Raw genomic sequence first — 20,089 nt, 5'->3', positions numbered from 1 at the left:
CCACACTACAGAAGGTTAACCCTTTCACTAACACACTACAGATGGTTAACCCTTTCACTACCACACTACAGAAGGTTAACCCTTTCACTGCCACATTACAGAAGGTTAACCCTTTCACTACCACACTACAGATGGTTAACCCTTTTCACTACCACACTACAGATGGTTAACCCTTTTCACTACCACACTACAGATGGTTAACCCTTTTCACTACCACACTACAGATGGTTAACCCTTTTCACTACCACACTACAGATGGTACAGACTTTTAATATAAATGGTAAATGATGGAGTAATGAATGTTACTTATCCTGTCTTCCTTCAGGATAGACTCTAGATTCTCTCTCTCCCTGGAATCACAAGACAAGTTGTTATCCCCCTCTCCTCACTTATCTCCCGTTCTGGCGCCTAAAGTAAAACACAACCTTGGTTCTCCTAGATCCGTTCCCCCTGCGACAGACGTCCTCTGGACGCCTATCTAGTAGGGCTGACCTTCGAATAATTTTTTTTGGAATTCGAATCTTCGGGGCCGAGATTCGATTTTAATTCGAAGCTTCGAGATTACATTTTTATTTATTTTTTTTTAATTATAAATACTTTTTTTTTTATTATTATTATTATACATTTTTATGTTGTGGGACTTGTACAGCACTTTGTTCAACTTTGTCAGCGATGTATGTAAAGTTTAAACCTTTTTAAAAGACAAACGAAACACTTTGCTTTCATGAAATATTGTAAGCCGTCATTTGAGGCTTTATAAAAGCAGCACAATGAACACAAATCTGTCAGTGCCGAGTCCGACCTCATCTTAAATAACAAACAGCATTGCTTGTTGTAGTTAACAAAGAGAGGCAGAGTTGATTTAGCACCCAAAAAATATATATATATTTATATATATATATATATAAAATAAAATTTATATATTCGAATTTTATTTTCATATTCGAATCCCATGCCCATCGAACGAAGCTTCGAAGTGTTTAAGACAGCCCTACTATCTAGTCTAGCTAGCTCACATGTTGACACTCAGCGTCAGGTCAGAAGTAAGAAGAGGCTGCTGCTCCACATCAACACTGTACTTCCTCGACCGAGGACTAATACCTTAACCCTTTCACTACCACACTACCAAATGGTTAACCCTTTCACTGTGACAATACAGAATGTTAACCCTTTCACTGCCACACGGCAAAGGGTTAACCGTCTGTAGGGCGATAGTGAAAGGGTTAACCTTCTGTAGTGTGGTAGTGAAAGGGTTCACATCCACAGTGCGCTACAGAGCCATATTCACAAGGGTTAGTGCAGAATAAATGTAGTTTAAATTAAAAAGATATGGAAAAAAAGTGAAACGATGTAAATAAGACTGATGAGAGTATGATGTGGTAAGATGTGATGAACTATTTTATGTTTTATGTTTTTTTTCTTCTTTTTTTTTTCTTGTTAACGCTAATTACATTCTGTATTTGTTTTCTTGTGAGGATCCCAGGAAGACTAGTTTAAATTTTCAAGTTTGTTTATTATTTGTCATAATAAAATACAGAATACTTTATGATGAAATGCTTGTTTCTGTAGCGGTCATTAATTTGACAGCTAATCCCCCGTCTTAATAAAACAAAACAAAACTGTCTCAGCTTAAGGTCCAAATGAACCTGTTTAATGCACCTATATAACCGTCTAATAATAATAATAATGGTTTTATCTTCTAAGGAAACTCCGGTTGTGGGGGGGGGGGGCGTGGTGTGTGAGGGGGGAGGGGCGTGGTGGTGTGAGGGGGGGTTCTGTGTGAGGAAGGGGTTCTGTGAGGGGGGGGTGGGTGGTGGTGTGTGATGGGGGGGCCCTCGGAGTCTCAGTGGGGGGGCTCCCAGCCTCGGGGTCAGGGGTCAGGGTTCACGCACATGAAGGTGAAGGTGACCGTGTTGTGGTCTGCGTCTCTCCTCCTCCGCCCCCTGCAGACCGCGAGCAGACCCAGTGCGAGCGCCACAGGGAGAGCGCCCAGGCCGCCTCCTCCTCCTCCTCCTCCTCCTCCTCCACGGGGACCTTCTCCTTCCTCTTCCGGCCGCGCCCCCCCGCCGTCGGCCAGTACGTCCCCCAGTGCGACCGGCGCGGCGCCTACGAGCCCACGCAGTGCCACGGCAGCGCCGGCCAGTGTTGGTGCGTCGACGGCAACGGCCAGGAGGTCCCTGGGAGCCGAGCCGAGCCCGGGGCCAGGCCCCTGTGTGAGTAGATATACTCAGATTACATTACATTACATTACATTACTCTGTGTGAGTAGCTCTAATGTACTTAGATTACATTACATTACATTACATTACTCTCTGTGTGAGTAGCTCTAATGTACTTAGATTACATTACATTACATTACTCTGTGTGAGTAGCTCTAATGTACTTAGATTACATTACATTACATTACTCTGTGTGAGTAGCTCTAATATACTTAGATTACATTACATTACATTACTCTGTGTGAGTAGATATACTTAGATTACATTACATTACTCTGTGTGAGTAGATATACTTAGATTACATTACATTACATTACTCTGTGTGAGTAGCTCTGATATACTTAGATTACATTACATTACATTACATTAGATTACATTACATTACATTACTCTGTGTGAGTAGCTCTGATCTACTTAGATTACATTACATTACTCTGTGTGAGTAGCTCTAATATACTTAGATTACATTACATTACATTACTCTGTGTGAGTAGCTCTAATGTACTTAGATTACATTACATTACATTACTCTGTGTGAGTAGCTCTAATGTACTTAGATTACATTACATTACATTACATTACATTACTCTGTGTGAGTAGCTCTAATATACTTAGATTACATTACATTACATTACTCTGTGTGAGTAGCTCTAATATACTTAGATTACATTACATTACATTACTCTGTGTGAGTAGCTCTAATATACTTAGATTACATTACATTACATTACTCTGTGTGAGTAGATATACTTAGATTACATTACATTACTCTGTGTGAGTAGATATACTTAGATTACATTACATTACATTACTCTGTGTGAGTAGCTCTGATATACTTAGATTACATTACATTACATTACATTAGATTACATTACATTACATTACTCTGTGTGAGTAGCTCTGATATACTTAGATTACATTACATTACTCTGTGTGAGTAGCTCTAATATACTTAGATTACATTACATTACTCTGTGTGAGTAGATCTAATATACTTAGATTACATTAGATTACATTACTCTGTGTGAGTAGCTCTAATGTACTTAGATTACATTACATTACATTACTCTGTGTGAGTAGCTCTAATATACTTAGATTACATTACATTACATTACATTACTCTGTGTGAGTAGCTCTAATATACTCAGATTACATTACATTACATTACTCTGTGTGAGTAGCTCTAATGTACTCAGATTACATTACATTACATTACTCTGTGTGAGTAGCTCTAATATACTTAGATTACATTACATTACATTACATTACATTACTCTGTGTGAGTAGCTCTAATATACTTAGATTACATTACATTACATTACATTACTCTGTGTGAGTAGCTCTGATATACTTAGATTACATTACATTACATTACTCTGTGTGAGTAGCTCTGATATACTTAGATTACATTACATTACATTACTCTGTGTGAGTAGCTCTAATATACTTAGATTACATTACATTACTCTGTGTGAGTAGCTCTGATATACTTAGATTACATTACATTACATTACTCTGTGTGAGTAGCTCTGATATACTTAGATTACATTACATTACATTACTCTGTGTGAGTAGCTCTAATATACTTAGATTACATTACATTACATTACTCTGTGTGAGTAGCTCTAATATACTTAGATTACATTACATTACATTACTCTGTGTGAGTAGCTCTAATATACTTAGATTACATTACATTACATTAGATTACTCTGTGTGAGTAGCTCTGTGCTAATCCATTTAGATTACATTAGATTACATTAGATTACATTAGATTACATTAGATTACTCTGAGTATCTCTGTGCTAATCCACTTAGATTACATTAGATTACATTACATTAGATTACATTAGATTACATTACATTACATTAGATTACATTAGATTACATTACATTAGATTACATTAGATTACTCTGTGTGAGTATCTCTGTGCTAATCCATTTAGATTACATTAGATTACATTAGATTACATTACATTAGATTACATTAGATTACATTAGATTACTCTGTGAGTATCTCTGTTCTAATCCACTTAGATTACATTAGATTACATTAGATTACTCTGTGTGAGTATCTCTGTGCTAATCCATTTAGATTACATTACATTACATTACATTACATTACATTAGATTACATTAGATTACATTACATTACATTACATTAGATTACTCTGTGTGAGTAGCTCTGTACTAATCCACTTAGATTACATTACATTACAATGTCATCATACAGCACCTTCTTACTATTATGTACTATGCTACTATGTCTATGCTACTATGTCTATACTACTATGTGTACTGAATGAATGTCATTTAAATTTTTCCGTGTCATGTCCGACGACCCACCCCTTACGGGATTATAAAACACCAAAAACAACAATTGAACATAACAATCACTTCCCATGGTGTCTAAACTACACCATCAGAGGCCAAAATACATCACATATTATGTTATCTCCGTGCGTTTATCCCAAGCTTTCTCTAAATATTCAGCAAGTGCAAATACCCCCCCCCAGTAACGTCCGGTCTCGAGGTGTATACTATTCTACTATGTCTATACTACTATCTACTATGCTACTTTGTCTATACTACTATCTATTATGTTATATCCTACTATGTCTATACTACTATCTACTATATCTATACTACTACCTACTATGCTACTATGCATTGGTCACCTATGCTACTATGCATTATACTACTACCTACTATGCTACTATGCATTATACTACTATCTACTATGCTACTATGCATTGGTCACCTACTATGCTACTATGCATTATACTACTACCTACTATGCTACTATGCATTATACTACTATCTACTATGCCTATTGGGATGTTAGATCCTAATGTGAAAACTGTGATTTTATATGTCTGCACTGTGCTCATTTTATGCCTGTTTTTTTCTGTTGTGAAGCACTTTGAGCTGCAATTTTTGTATGTAAGGTGCTATACAAATAAAGTTTATTATTATTATTATTATTATTATCATTATTATTATTTATTATTATTATTATTATTATTATTATTATTATTATTATTATTATTATTATTATTATTATTATTATTATTATTATTATTATTATTATTATTATTATTATTATTATTATTATTATTATTATAATAATTAGCTGCCAGAGGTTGCACCCCTTCCTGCTGACTTGTTGTACACCATTTGTAAGTCGCTTTGGATAAAAGCATTCAGCGAAGCGACTGACTAAATGTAAACTACACTAACTAACTAATCAGTGTCCCTCTGGGCCCCGTGCAGGCATTGACCAGGGCGTGGCCCCTCCCCCGGTCGGCCCCACCCCTCGGCCCGATGTGATCCCGTTGGCCCCGGGGACCCACCTGCTGTTCGCCCAGAGCGGGAAGATAGAACACGTCCCGCTGGACGGCTACAGCATGAGGAAGGAGGAGGCCAAGGCCTTGCTGTACCTCCCCGTGAGTAGAGAGTCACCTGGTCCAGTCCTGTCATGATGTTGTCAACTATAGGGCTGTCTTAGGCCACGTTTAGACGGAAACGCTAGCAGGTGAATCCGCAAAAATATTTTTTCGGATGTGCCTTTTGTTTATACGGCAACAGCGTTTTTACGGGGAGAATCCGCAAAAAAGTGAGACCACCTTCCTGGGTGGAATTCCTAGAAACGATAAACCTTTGCGCTATCATCTAAAGTTTAGATTCTAAACTGTCAAACCGCATAAAACTATGACGAAAGGGTTGTCAAGGCTCTTGTCGCGTACTGCTTACATCACAGGTATGCGCCAGACGCCAGTAGCCTAGAAGCGTAAACAAAGCATGTCTGATTCTATCCATGGCGATCACCTGAAGGCTACATTGGCAGTACTTTTAAATACACAAGAATCTGTCCCGCGGCTATCGCAACTATTAGTGACTGGAGCCACTGTCTGTGAGTGACTCTGCTTTGGTCCAATCACATTCCCCCACCCACAGTCTGCGAATCAGAGGCAGAGTAGGGGCGGGTCTTCACAGCACGTCTGGTTGTCTCAACGACCTGAGGCGATCTGATTGGCCACTGACGTTTCTGGTCATGTGACATCTGCGCCAATCGTGTGACAGCGGGGCTCCGTCGTCTCGAGTCTTTACAGCCTCGTCTGCACGCAGAATTCCATCCCAAAACACTAGTCTAAACGCAAAATTAAAAGTGAGACCGCAAGACAACTTTTGCGGTTTCTGTTCAGACTCTCTCCGTCTAAACAGGGCCTTAAACACTTCGAAGCTTCGAAGCTTTGTTCGATGGGCATGGGATTCGAATATGAAAATAAAAAATTCGAATATAAAAAAATAAATAATTATTTTTTTTTCTTCTTTTTTTGGTGCAAAATCAACTCTGCCTCTCTTTGTTAACTACAACAAGCCATGCTGTTTGTTATTCATGAGATGAGGTCGGACTCGGCACGGACAGATTTGTGTTCATTGTGCTGCTTTTATAAAGCCTCAAATGGCGGCTTAAGGTTTAAACTTTACAGCACTGACAAAGTTGAACAAAGTGCTGTACAAGTCCCACAACATTAAAAAAAAACATATAAAAAGAAATATAAAAAATTATAGTTTTTTCATTTTTTTTTATCTCGAAGCTTCGAATTAAAATCGAATCTCGGCCCTGAAGCTTCGAATTCCAAAAAAAAGATTTGAAGGTCAGCCCTACCGTGAGTAGAGAGTCACCTCGTTCAGTCCTACCATGATGTTGTAAACTACTAACGAGTCGATCAACCAGCACCTGCTGACGTGAGTAGAGAGTCACCTGGTCCAGTCCTACCATGATGTTGTAAACTACTAACGAGTCGGTCGCAGTCAACCAGCACCTGTTAACGGGGTCTGACCCTTTAGCTCAGCTGGTTGTTGCGGCCGCGCGTGGATCCTATGGTCCCAGGTTCAAATCCCGCCGCTGTCTCCAATGTAACCGAGTGGATTTGAACCCGGGACCATTTATTTTATTTAAAGGTCCCGTGTCTTATAAATGGCCTTTTCCAGTGTTTAGCATTGTTTCCTAGCAATGGGGGTTTATATCAATGGGGTCTGTGTATCTAATTCTTATTTTGGCGGATTGCTCCAATTCGGTTGTGACAATATCCTCCCCCAGTGAATTAAGCTATTCTGAATAGACTCGCTGTCCTACAAGGAGGAGGAGCTGATCTGCAGTAACGCCCCCTCTATGGTTGTAGCGCAACCATTCGCTCAACAACAGAGCAAGTGGAAATACCTACACTTCCTCAAGCGGTGCCGACAGAGAGAGGCAGAGAGAGAGAGAGAGAGAGAGAGAGAGAGAGAGAGAGAGAGAGAGAGAGAGAGAGAGAGAGAGAGAGAGAGAGAGAGAGAGAGAGAGAGAGAGAGAGAGAGAGAGAGAGAGAGAGAGGGACAGGAGCTTCTCTCGAAACACACACGCCTTTACACACACTCACACACACAACCTCCCCTGACCGCTCGCCGCGGGGATGGGGCTTCTCCACTCGCATATCACTGTCAAAATAGCTTTGACTCCCGCGCGCGTGCCCGTATTCCGATCCGTGCAATAATATCCACAGGGGTATATATTGTCATTTGAAACAAGTTACCAATGCATTGTCTCGTGGGATTATGCCCCCCCCCCCCCACGGCGAAATTAATTAGTATCCCCCCTCAATCTCTCTATATCTCTCTCTGTCAGTGTCTGCCAATGCAGACTGTGGGTGACTGTCACTCAAAGCGCTTATGGGCGGAGCCAAGCACAAAACAGCTTGACATCTTGAAGTGGAAAAATGCTGCTTAAGGCTATGTGTCTGTCCACTAAAAGCCTTTTTTTCAAGGCGGGACCGATTTGAAAAAAGAAAAAAAATAAGCTCTGAGCGTTTTTCTGAGGCTCGCGCCAGCCGCGGCTCCGCCCCTTCCTCGATGAGTTACATTGATGAGCGCGCTCCTTTCCAAAAGTTTAACTAGTTTCAACTTTATGCGCTGGGAGCGCTCCGCCAAAAAACGCTGCAGCCGAGAGCTCATAAACGCGAGGCGCGGCGCTGGGAAGAGGAGCGCGCCTGTCGCTTCTCCAGCATAGAAATGAATGACAGAAAGGAGCTGACAACTCATAAAACGTCCCTGGTGGACACAAGCCCTTAGATAACTTGATTAGAAATGCAAAACAATGAATTTTTTTGAAAAAAACTTTACAGATGTGTTCCATAGACTCACAGGAATTGTGTAAAGTTGCCCAAATAGTGAAAGGAATAGCAAGACATGTCCCCTTTAACCTTTATTTACCCAGGCAAGCAAGTAAGAACAAATTATTATATACAAAAGCAGCCTGACCAAAAAGCTAAATCCTTTTAAGGGAAGGGGGGGGGGGGAGGCTGCAACAAAAACAAGGTTATGTACATGCATACAACTGATACAAGTTAATAAAATGCTCAATTACAGTAGAAATATTATACGAGGAAAATTACAATAAATAAGGGAGAGAGAAGGAAAGAGAGAGAGAGAGAAAAAGAGAAAGGGAGAGTGAGAACCAGAGGGAGAGAGAGAGAAGAAAAGGGGCGATGCACAGATAATGTTTACATTTAGAATGCCTTGTTGAATGCATCCAGTGAAATTAACCCGTCGATGCATACTTTTATTGTCAAAAGTATGCATAATGTTGTGTTAATTCCACGACAAGAGGTACAGTATGCAATGTTAGTTACCTGAAATTATTTAGTTTTATATACCCTGTATATATCGGTATCGGAAATTAAGAGTTGGACAATATCGGTATTGGATATCGGTAAAAAAGCCAATATCGAACATCCCTACACACAACACACACGACACACAGACACGTCTCTTCAGAAATGTCCAGCCTGCGACGGCCCAATCCCACTGAAACAATCGTCTAACTGTGTCGCAACAGAACAGAGACCTCTCCTCACAAGTGGAAGAGTGAGTCGTCAAGACGGGAGACGGAACGTACAAGCTTTCGTTTTTTTCTGCCCGTTTGCAAATTCCATGAAGTGCTCGCTGTACGGCGCGGAGATAATGACGGTGGTCAGGCCGTCTCTGTTCACACCCCCCCCCCCCCCCCCCCCCCGGGCTGCGGTCCGTCCATCTATCCCCCCCACCCCCCCCCCCCCCCATTGAACAAGGGACAAGGGACCCATTGAATGTGACTGATCAATGGTAAACGGTAAATGGTGCATTTATATTACATCTTTTATCCAAAAATATGATTTGAGAGATATTTGTAAATTTACTGTTCAGAAAGCTAAGAAAGGGATTAAAAGGAGGTGTATTTCTATTATTGGGGTTAACTTGTGGAACAATGCGGATATACAGTTAAGAATGAGTCATTCGATTTTGGTTTTTAAGAAAAAGGTTTGTAAAGATATTTTTGAAAACTACAAGGGTGAATAACACGGTTTTGTTTTCTTTTTTTTCTTTTAGAATACTGTTTTGGAATCTACATTTTTGTATTTTTTTTTTTTTTTTTTTAATGCTAAATTTTGAAAAACTACAAGGGTGAAAAATACTGTTTTGCTTGCTTTTTTTTCTTCTTTTCTTTAGAATACTGTTTTGGAGTAAAAAAAAATATATATATATTTTCTTTTGGTAAGAATATAGGACAGGCACATATAAGCACTATGCTTCAGCCTGTACCTTTTTCAGTCACTGTAAATAATCAAATATTGATAAATGATGATGTATATTGTACTGTGTGTGATGATGACTGAAATAAACTACTACTACTACTACTACTAATGGTAAACGGTAAATGGTGCATTTATATTACATCTTTAATCCAAAGCGCTTTACAATTTGTTCCTCGCATTTTTACCCGTTCACTCACACATTCACACACCGACGGGGGAGGCGACCATGCAAGGTGCCCAACCTGCTCATCGGGAGCAGTTAGGGGGTTAAGTGTCTTGCTCAAGGATACTTCGACACGCTGCCCGGGAGGAATTGAACCGGGAACCTCCGGATTACCAGGCGACTGCACTACCTCCTGAGCCACTGTCTCTAGACCAGCTCTACCTCCTGAGCCACTGTCTCTAGACCAGCTCTACCTCCTGAGCCACTGTCTCTAGACCAGCTCTACCTCCTGAGCCACTGTCTCTAGACCAGCTCTACCTCCTGAGCCACTGTCTCTAGAAGACCAGCTCTACCTCCTGAGCCACTGTCTCTAGACCAGCTCTACCTCCTGAGCCACTGTCTCTAGACCAGCCCTACCTCCTGAGCCACTGTCTCTAGACCAGCTCTACCTCCTGAGCCACTGTCTCTAGACCAGCTCTACCTCCTGAACCACTGTCTTTAGACCAGCTCTACCTCCTGAGCCACTGTCTCTAGACCAGCTCTACCTCCTGAGCCACTGTCTCTAGACCAGCTCTACCTCCTGAGCCACTGTCTATAGACCAGCTCTACCTCCTGAGCCACTGTCTCTAGACCAGCTCTACCTCCTGAGACACTGTCTCTAGACCAGCTCTACCTCCTGAGCCACTGTCTCTAGACCAGCTCTACCTCCTGAGCCACTGTCTCTAGACCAGCTCTACCTCCTGAGCCACTGTCTCTAGACCAGCTCTACCTCCTGAACCACTGTCTTTAGACCAGCTCTACCTCCTGAGCCACTGTCTCTAGACCAGCTCTACCTCCTGAGCCACTGTCTCTAGACCAGCTCTACCTCCTGAGCCACTGTCTCTAGACCAGCTCTACCTCCTGAGCCACTGTCTCTAGACCAGCTCTACCTCCCAGGAAGTGTCCTGGAGCAAGACACTTAACCCCCGAATTGCTCCCGATGAGCAGGTCGGCACCTTGCATGTCACCTCCACCATTTTTATCGATTTGTTGATTTATTGACAAATCTGTACAAATTGTGACTCCCACGTGTGCTCATGCAGAAAGACCTCTTAGATTCTAGTGTCTACCAGAGATGTGCTGATAATCTTTCAGTTAATAACTAATTTAGCATGGGGGCAAAAACCCAACTAATCCAATGTCTATTTTATGTGTATCAGTGGCAATCAAACCGTAAACAAAGAGGCCTATTAAGATATTAGATCCTAATATGAAAAACTACGTGATTTAAATGTCTATTTTGCTGCTGTCTATTCTATGCTCATTTTATGCTTATTTTATGCCTAATTCTATGTCTGCACTTCATGCATTGCTCTTGATCTGCCAATTCTGTGCAAATGTTATGCCTATGTATTTCTTACTGCTGTGAAGCACTTTGAGCTGCAATTCTTGTATGAAAGGTGCTATATAAATAAAGTTTATTATTATTATTATTAATTGACAAAGTCTCTTTTGACTAAGACCAAACCAATCGATCGATGGATTCATTGTCCCTCTCACTGTCTTTGTGTGTCCAAACCCCCCCCCCCCCCCCACCCCTCCTAATGTACAGTCTCCTCCCCATCATATATTTTCTGTCAGGATCTCTGGGTAACAGTACTGTATTATTTGCATATCGTATATATGTCACAAATGTAACAGTATTATATACCTGTAATATGTCATGTATGTCCCCATGTCATAAATGTCATGTATGTTGTCGTGTATGTCATAAATGTCACTATGAATTGAAAATGGAGGGGGACCCTGATGATGTAAACAAGACAAACGTCTTTCTCTGGTCTCTGCATCCCCTTAAACAATTGTGTTTGTATTGAGCCGTACTGTGTATTGTACCCATTCTGCAATCTGTTAAATAAAGTTTTCATTAGGGATGCTCGATATTGGCTTTTTTACCGATACCGATATTCCGATATTGTCCAACTCTTAATTTCCGATACCGATATCAACCGATACCGATATATGCAGGGTTTCCCCCCAAAAAAACGGAATAATTTCAGGTAACTAATAATTTCACTGGATGCATTCAAAAGGCTTTCTAAATGTAAGCATTATCTGTGCAAAATATGATCATTAAAAAAGTTTAAATTAACATTACATATCTCTTGTTGTTGAATTAAACCAACATACATACTTTTGTAAATAAATAAAATAAGAATTGGTTCTTACTTGCTTGCCTGGGTAAATAAAGGTTAAATAAATGTAAAAAAAAATAAAAAATTGTTATTGTTTTTTTTTACCGATACCGATATTTTCCGATATCACATTTTACTGCCGATATCGGCGGATAATATCGGACATCCCTAGTTTTCATTCATTCATTCATTCATTCATTCATTCATTCATTCATTCATTCATTCATTTGCCTTCAGGACAGAGTGGTCATCGCAGTGGCCTACGACTGCGTGGACAGGATGGTGTACTGGACGGACATCACAGGGCCGGCCATCAGCAAGGCTCATCTGGACGGAGGGGACATCGTCTCCGTGGTCACCTCAGGTACACTGTAGTTCTCTCCGTGGTCACCTCAGGTACACTGTAGTTCTCTCTGTGGTCACCTCAGGTACACTGTAGTTCTCTCTGTGGTCACCTCAGGTACAGTGTAGTTCTCTCTGTGGTCACCTCAGGTACACTGTAGTTCTCTCTGTGGTCACCTCAGGTACACTGTAGTTCTCTCTGTGGTCACCTCAGGTACAGTGTAGTTCTCTGTGGTCACCTCAGGTACACTGTAGTTCTCCGTGGTCACCTCAGGTACAGTGTAGTTCTCTCTGTGGTCACCTCAGGTACACTGTAGTTCTCTGTGGTCACCTCAGGTACAGTGTAGTTCTCTCTGTGGTCACCTCAGGTACACTGTAGTTCTCTCTGTGGTCACCTCAGGTACACTGTAGTTCTCTCTGTGGTCACCTCAGGTACACTAAGAAACATAGCGAAAGTAAGACCTTTCGTAAATAAAAAGGATGCAGAGAAACTTATTCATGCTTTTGTATCAAGTCGGCTTGACTATTGTAATGCACTGTTCACTGGTCTTCCCAAAGCAACCATTGGGAAGCTTCAGCTTATCCAAAACTCTGCAGCTCGATTACTAACTCATACAAGGAGAAGAGAACATATCACTCCAGTCCTGGCCACTCTGCACTGGCTTCCAATAACTCATAGAATTGATTTTAAGGTCCTTTTCCTAACATATAAAGCTCTTAATGAGCAAGGCCCAAAATACATAGCAAATTCCCTAGTTAGTTATCTGCCCTCAAGAACGCTACGGTCATCCACTACAGGTTTACTAGACACGCCCAGAAACCAAAAAAGGATAGGAAGTATGGCATTTGCCAACTATGCCCCAAAACTATGGAACACACTACCAACACACATCAGAAACGCCAGCTCTATACACATTTTTAAAGGAAAATTAAAAACGTACCTATACAGTCTAGCTTACAAATAGTTATGGCTTGGAAAAACCTGATGGATCCATGAGGCTAGGATAAGCCTTGTGGACCCAACTTTTTAGATGAAGGAACGGGTACATAGGAGACACGCCTCCAGTTTTTCAAAAGTTTTTGACACGCCTCAGCTTCTGAGCTGAAGGAGTGTTTTTGCGGACCTCCCAAACTTTCAAACTTTTTAGATGAAGGAATGGGTACAATAGGAGACACGCCTCCAGTTTTTCAAACGTTTTTGACACACCTCAGCTTCTGAGCTGAAGGCGTGTTTTTGCGGACCTCCCAAACTTTTAAACTTTTTAGATGAAGGAATGGGTACAATAGGAGACACGCCTCCAGTTTTTCAAAAGTTTTTGACACGCCTCAGCTTCTGAGCTGAAGGCGTGTTTCTGCGGACCTCCCAAACTTTCAAACTTTAGACTGTTTTCTTTATGCGTTTTTCTTTTTCTTTCTTTCTACCACAAGACGCGGCCACTGATGGGTCCATGGGACTTGGATAAGTCCTGTGGACCCAACTCTGGCCACTGACCACATGAGCGAACGGGTACATACGCACACAATACACGGCCACTGATGGATCCGTGGGACTTGGTAAAGCACTATGGACCCAACTATGACCACTGATAAAAACGTAACTACACTAGCATTATAAGACCTAAACATTGCTACCTACCATACAAGTGCATTGGTTTAGTGCATTTCCGGTTGCCACTGAGCGGAAATGTTTGTGCGGACCTGTTCTCCCAAACTGGTAAGCAAATGACTGTTTTTACGTTATTTTCATTTTTACGTTACTATTATTATTATTATTATTATTATTATTTTTAACATTGATCTTAACTGATCACTATGACTTTATTGCTTTTATCGTTATATATGCCTATAATTGTGTACAGCACTTTGAGCTACATGACATGTATGAAAGGTGCTTTATAAATACTTACTTACTTACTTACTTACTGTAGTTCTCTGTGGTCACCTCAGGTACACTGTAGTTCTCTGTGGTCACCTCAGGTACAGTGTAGTTCTCTCTGTGGTCACCTCAGGTACACTGTAGTTCTCTCTGTGGTCACCTCAGGTACAGTGTAGTTCTCCGTGGTCACCTCAGGTACACTGTAGTTCTCCGTGGTCACCTCAGGTACACTGTAGTTCTCTCTGTGGTCACCTCAGGTACACTGTAGTTCTCTCTGTGGTCACCTCAGGTACACTGTAGTTCTCTGTGTGGTCACCTCAGGTACAGTGTAGTTCTCTGTGGTCACCTCAGGTACAGTGTAGTTCTCCGTGGTCACCTCAGGTACAGTGTAGTTCTCTCTGTGGTCACCTCCGGTACACTGTGTTTTAGTTCGTTAATTTTTTTGCGTTTTCGTTTTAGTTCGTTCGTTTTTTTGCGTTTTCGTTTTAGTTAGTTAATTTTTTTGCGTTCTTTTTTTGCGTTTTCGTTTTAGTTCGTTCGTTTTTTTGCGTTTTTTTTCGTTCGTTTTTTTTCATTCATTTTCGTTTTAGTTCGTTAATTTTTAGCGTTTTTGTTTTAGTTCGTTAATTTTTTCGCGTTTTTTTTTTTCGTTCGTTTTTTTGTTCTTTCTTCTCGTTTTAGTTTGTTCATTTTTTTGCGTTTTTTTTTTCGTTTTAGTTCGTTCGTTTTTTTGTGTTCGTTTTTTTGCGTTTTCATTTTAGTTCGTTCATTTTTTTGCGTTTTTCTTTTGTTTTCGTTTTAGATCGTTCATTTTTTTGCGTTTTCGTTTTAGTTTGTTCGTTTTTTGCGTTCGTTTTCCTGCGTTTTTTTTTTTTTGCGTTCTTTTTTTTTCTTTTCGTTTTTTTGCATTCATTTTCGTTTTAGTTCGTTAATTTTTTGCGTTCTTTTTTTGCTTTTTCGTTTTAGTTCGTTCTTTCTTTTTGCGTTTTCGTTTTAGTTCGTTCTTTTTTTACCAGGACAGAGGTGAGAGGTTAGTGCTACAGGTACACACACACACACACACACACACACACACACACACACACACACACACACACACAGAGACACACACACAGTACACACACAGAGACACACACACACAGTACACACACAGAGACACACACACTGTAGTTCTCTGTGGTCACCTCAGGTACACTGTAGTTCTCTCCGTGGTCACCTCAGGTACAGTGTAGTTCTCTGTGTGGTCACCTCAGGTACACTGTAGTTCTCTCCGTGGTCACCTCAGGTACAGTGTAGTTCTCTGTGTGGTCACCTCAGGTACAGTGTAGTTCTCTCTGTGGTCACCTCAGGTACACTGTAGTTCTCTCTGTGGTCACCTCAGGTACACTGTAGTTCTCTCTGTGGTCACCTCAGGTACACTGTAGTTCTCTCTGTGGTCACCTCAGGTACACTGTAGTTCTCTCTGTGGTCACCTCAGGTACACTGTAGTTCTCTGTGGTCACCTCAGGTACAGTGTAGTTCTCTCCGTGGTCACCTCAGGTACAGTGTAGTTCTCCGTGGTCACCTCAGGTACACTGTAGTTCTCCGTGGTCACCTCAGGTACACTGTAGTTCTCTGTGGTCACCTCAGGTACACTGTAGTTCTCCGTGGTCACCTCAGGTACACTGTAGTTCTCTGTGGTCACCTCAGGTACAGTGTAGTTCTCTGTGGTCACCTCAGGTACACTGTAGTTCTCTCTGTGGTCACCTCAGGTACACTGTAGTTCTCTGTGGTCACCTCAGGTACACTGTAGTTCTCCGTGGTCACCTCAGGTACACTGTAGTTCTTCGTGGTCACCTCAGGTACACTGTAGTTCTCTCTGTGGTCACCTCAGGTACAGTGTAGTTCTCCGTGGTCACCTCAGGTACACTGTAGTTCTCTGTGGTCACCTCAGGTACACTGTGTTTTAGTTCGTTAATTTTTTTGCGTTTTATTTTGTGTTTTCGTTTTAGTTCGTTCGTTTTTTTGCGTTTTCGTTTTAGTTAGTTAATTTTTTTGCGTTCTTTTTTTGCGTTTTTGTTTTAGTTTGTTAGTTTTTTTGCGTTTTCGTTTTAGTTAGTTAATTTTTTTGCGTTATTTTTTTGCGTTTTTGTTTTAGTTTGTTAGTTTTTTTGCGTTTTCGTTTTAGTTAGTTCGTTTTTTTGCGTTTTTTTGCGTTTTCGTTTTAGTTCGTTAATTTTTTTGCGTTTTTTTTTTGTTTTTGTTTTAGTTCGTTCATTTTTTAGCTTTTTTTTGCGTTTTCGTTTTAGTTCGTTCGTTTCTTTGCGTTTTTGTTTTTTTGCAGTTTTTTTTTGCAGTTTTTTTTTTCGTTCATTTTCGTTTTAGTTCGTTCATTTTTTTGTGTTCTTTTTTTGCGTTTTCGTTTTAGTTCGTTCTTTTTTTTGCGTTTTTGTTTTAGTTCGTTAATTTTTTTGCGTTCTTTTTTTTTCATTCGTTTTTTTGTGTTCTCGTTTTAGTTCGTTCATTTTTTTGCGTTTTTTTTTGCGTTTTCGTTTTAGTTCGTTCTTTCTTTTTGCGTTTTCGTTTTAGTTCGTTCTTTTTTTACCAGGACAGAGGTGAGAGGTTAGTGCTACAGGTACACACACACACACACATACACACACACACACACACACACACACACACACACACACACACACACACACACACACAGAGACACACACACACAGTACACACACAGAGACACACACACAGACACACACACAGACACACACACACACACAGTACACACACAGAGACACACACACACAGTACACACACAGAGACACACACACTGTAGTTCTCTGTGGTCACCTCAGGTACAGTGTAGTTCTCTCTGTGGTCACCTCAGGTACACTGTAGTTCTCTCTGTGGTCACCTCAGGTACACTGTAGTTCTCTCTGTGGTCACCTCAGGTACAGTGTAGTTCTCTGTGGTCACCTCAGGTACACTGTAGTTCTCTGTGGTCACCTCAGGTACAGTGTAGTTCTCTCTGTGGTCACCTCAGGTACACTGTAGTTCTCTCTGTGGTCACCTCAGGTACACTGTAGTTCCCTCCAAGCACAGGCGGACGGACACAAGTGGGTTTCTTGCAGGGGTGTAAAAAGTACCCAGAAATGATACTTAAGTGAAAGTATGGGTACCGTCTCAAAATCTTACTCAAGTAAAAGTCAGAGTATCTGGCTAAACACACACTTGAGTAAAAGTCAAAAAGTTTCTACTTTGAAATGTACTTAAGTACTAAAAAGTAAAAGTAAAAACTTTTTTTTATTGTAAGGGATAGACCAGGGGTCTCAACCTCATTCCATCGTGGGCCAAGTTTTCATTTTAACTAGGTGAGTTAGTTGAAAAGGTGAGCCAATTAGTGAAATCATCAGCTGGTGTTTAGGCAAGGCTGGAATGAAACCAAGCATACAGTACACTCACACAAGCACCAATCAGCATGGGTATGGGCGGGTTAATTTTCCATTGATGGGGATTTGATTGGCTGTTTTTAAATAATGTGCGACCGCTGGATTAATAAGTTAATAACGCTAACGTTAGTAATTAAAATGGTTGGACCTGGGAGATTTGTACTTTGTAGGTCTGCATTTTAAATGTAAGGAGTAAAAAGTATGTTTTTTTTCTCTGAAATGTAATTGAGTAAAAGTACAAGTATACAAACCTAATAATACTTGAGTAAAGTACAAATCCCCCAAAACAGTACTTAAGTATTGTAACGAAGTACAATTACTCAAGTACTTTACACCCCTGGTTTCTTGCTACAGGTTTCTTGCAGTCTTCTTACTCCAATCCACCATGAAAAACTTAAAAAGAGAAACCACAAGCCACGTTAGTTCAACACAAAATAATAACATGCACAGCATGCAAAACAACACGTTATATACCAAAGCAAAAAATACAAGCAAACACTAAATACCTCGTTGGCTGCATGCTACAACACAAAGGGGGGAAATGTTCAGTCTTCTGTTCTCGTTAACAGTCATATTAGTTCAATTATCGACTTGTACCGGAGCGTAATGCTGACCGTCCCTGCTGCTTGCTTGCTCGCAGGTGTCGCAATTAGTCCCAAGAAACACGCGAGAGCAACGGGACGGGACACACATAAGTGAGACGTCAAAATAAAGGTGCTATAAGTTGTAGCAAATTAAATAACAAAGAAATAAGAAATGCAACATAAATACACTCTCAAATATTACACCAGGCTTACAAAACTTAAAGAACATATAAATTATGAAAACCATATAATAGCTACAGTTACATACAGAGACCATCGTCCCAGCAGGACATCACCAGGGGAACAGTTTGAATCCAAGTTTGTTTCCCGTCAATTCAGATTCAGATTCAGATTCAGATTCCTTTATTAAGCCATTTGTGTAAAACACATTGGTAATTGTTGCGGCATTACAAGTCAAGTCAAGTCAAGAGATTTATTTGTCACGGCATACAAGTATACAATGAAATGCGGGTGGTCTTGCCCGCAACGATGTGCAAATAACATTATAATAGAATCAACATTGTGCAATAAACAAGTAACATGTTAGGGCATGTTAGGGCATTACAGTGTATGCATATAATTTTTTCTCACAATAACAACAACAACAACAACAGACACAGGACAAAAACAGTGCAGTGGAGGATTAATAAATAAATATATATATAAAGTGTATACGTGTAAAGTGCAGAGTTCCAGTAAAGACCAGTTCAGTATTTTGCCAGTGTCATTGTGCCAGTGTCACTTGGGGGGGGGGGGGCTCAGTCCGTGTCGGGCTTTCACAGCCTTCGGAATCCGTAGCCTTATCCCAGAGGGGAGCAGGGTGAAGAGGCCGGGGTGGGAGGGGGTCGGCCATGATCTTTCTTGCCCTCTTCAGCGCCCTGGAGTCACCCTCTCCTCAGAGCGAATCACCCGCTGCAGCTTGGCAAGATCTTTTGCCGCTGCCGCGGGGAACCAGGAGATGATGTAGTGGGTGAGGAATCTGAGGATTGATTCAATGATGGGCCGTGTAAAATTGGGCCATCGTGGTCCTCGGCAGTTTGAACTTCTTCAGCTGCCGGAGGAAGAACATCCTCTTCTGGGCCTTTTTTCAGCAGGGCCATGGTGTTAAGCTCCCACTTCAGGTCCCGGGAGATGGTGATGCCCAGAAAGCGGCATGACTCCACGGAGGCCACCTGGGTGGTGCCTCCCAGCATGATGGAAGGGGGCGGGGTTGCTTTCCTCCGGAAGTCCACCACCATCTCCGCTGTCTTAAGAGCATTGAGCTCCAGGTTGTTGCAGCTGCACCAGCTCTGCAGCCTCTCGATCTCCCTCCTGTAGGCCGACTCGTCCCCCCCTGGAGATGAGGCCCACCAGGGTGGTGTCGTCAGCGAATTTCAGGAGTTTGACCGAGGGGTGGAGAGAAACGCAGCTGTTGGTGTGTACAGGGAGAACAGTAGTGGGGACAGGACGCAGCCCTGCGGGGAACCCGGTGCTGATGGACCTAGAGCTGGACATGCTCTTCCCCAGCTTCACCCGCTGAGACCTGTTGGACAGGAAGTCGGTAATCCACCTGCGAGTGGAGGCCGGCACCTGCAGCAGGGATAGCTGGTGCTCCAGGATGGGTGGAAGGAGGGTGTTGAAGGCCGAGCTGAAGTCCACATACAAGATCCTGACATAGTTGCCCGCGTAGTCCAGAGGAGTCAAG

At 41.4% G+C, this 20,089-nt stretch overlaps 1 protein-coding gene across 1 annotated transcript in view; it reads left to right on the top strand.

Annotated features, from left to right (window-relative positions):
- Positions 1-20,089, top strand: part of LOC311232593 (nidogen-1-like) — a gene marked incomplete at its 5' end in the record, with an annotated part of 86,299 nt that overhangs the window by 51,385 nt on the left and 14,825 nt on the right. Inside the window, 3 exons of the mRNA XM_084319453.1 lie at positions 1,950-2,213; positions 5,493-5,665; positions 12,410-12,536. Coding sequence (XP_084175579.1) covers positions 1,950-2,213; positions 5,493-5,665; positions 12,410-12,536 — 564 coding nt within the window. The remainder of the gene's footprint in view (positions 1-1,949; positions 2,214-5,492; positions 5,666-12,409; positions 12,537-20,089) is intronic.

Source organism: Notolepis coatsorum (genome assembly GCF_963971535.1).
Source record: "Notolepis coatsorum genome assembly, chromosome: 7".
NCBI classification, from domain to species: domain Eukaryota; kingdom Metazoa; phylum Chordata; class Actinopteri; order Aulopiformes; family Paralepididae; genus Notolepis; species Notolepis coatsorum.
The sequence above is the reverse complement of the archived record's forward strand: the minus strand, read 5'-3'. Positions and strand labels throughout refer to the sequence as shown.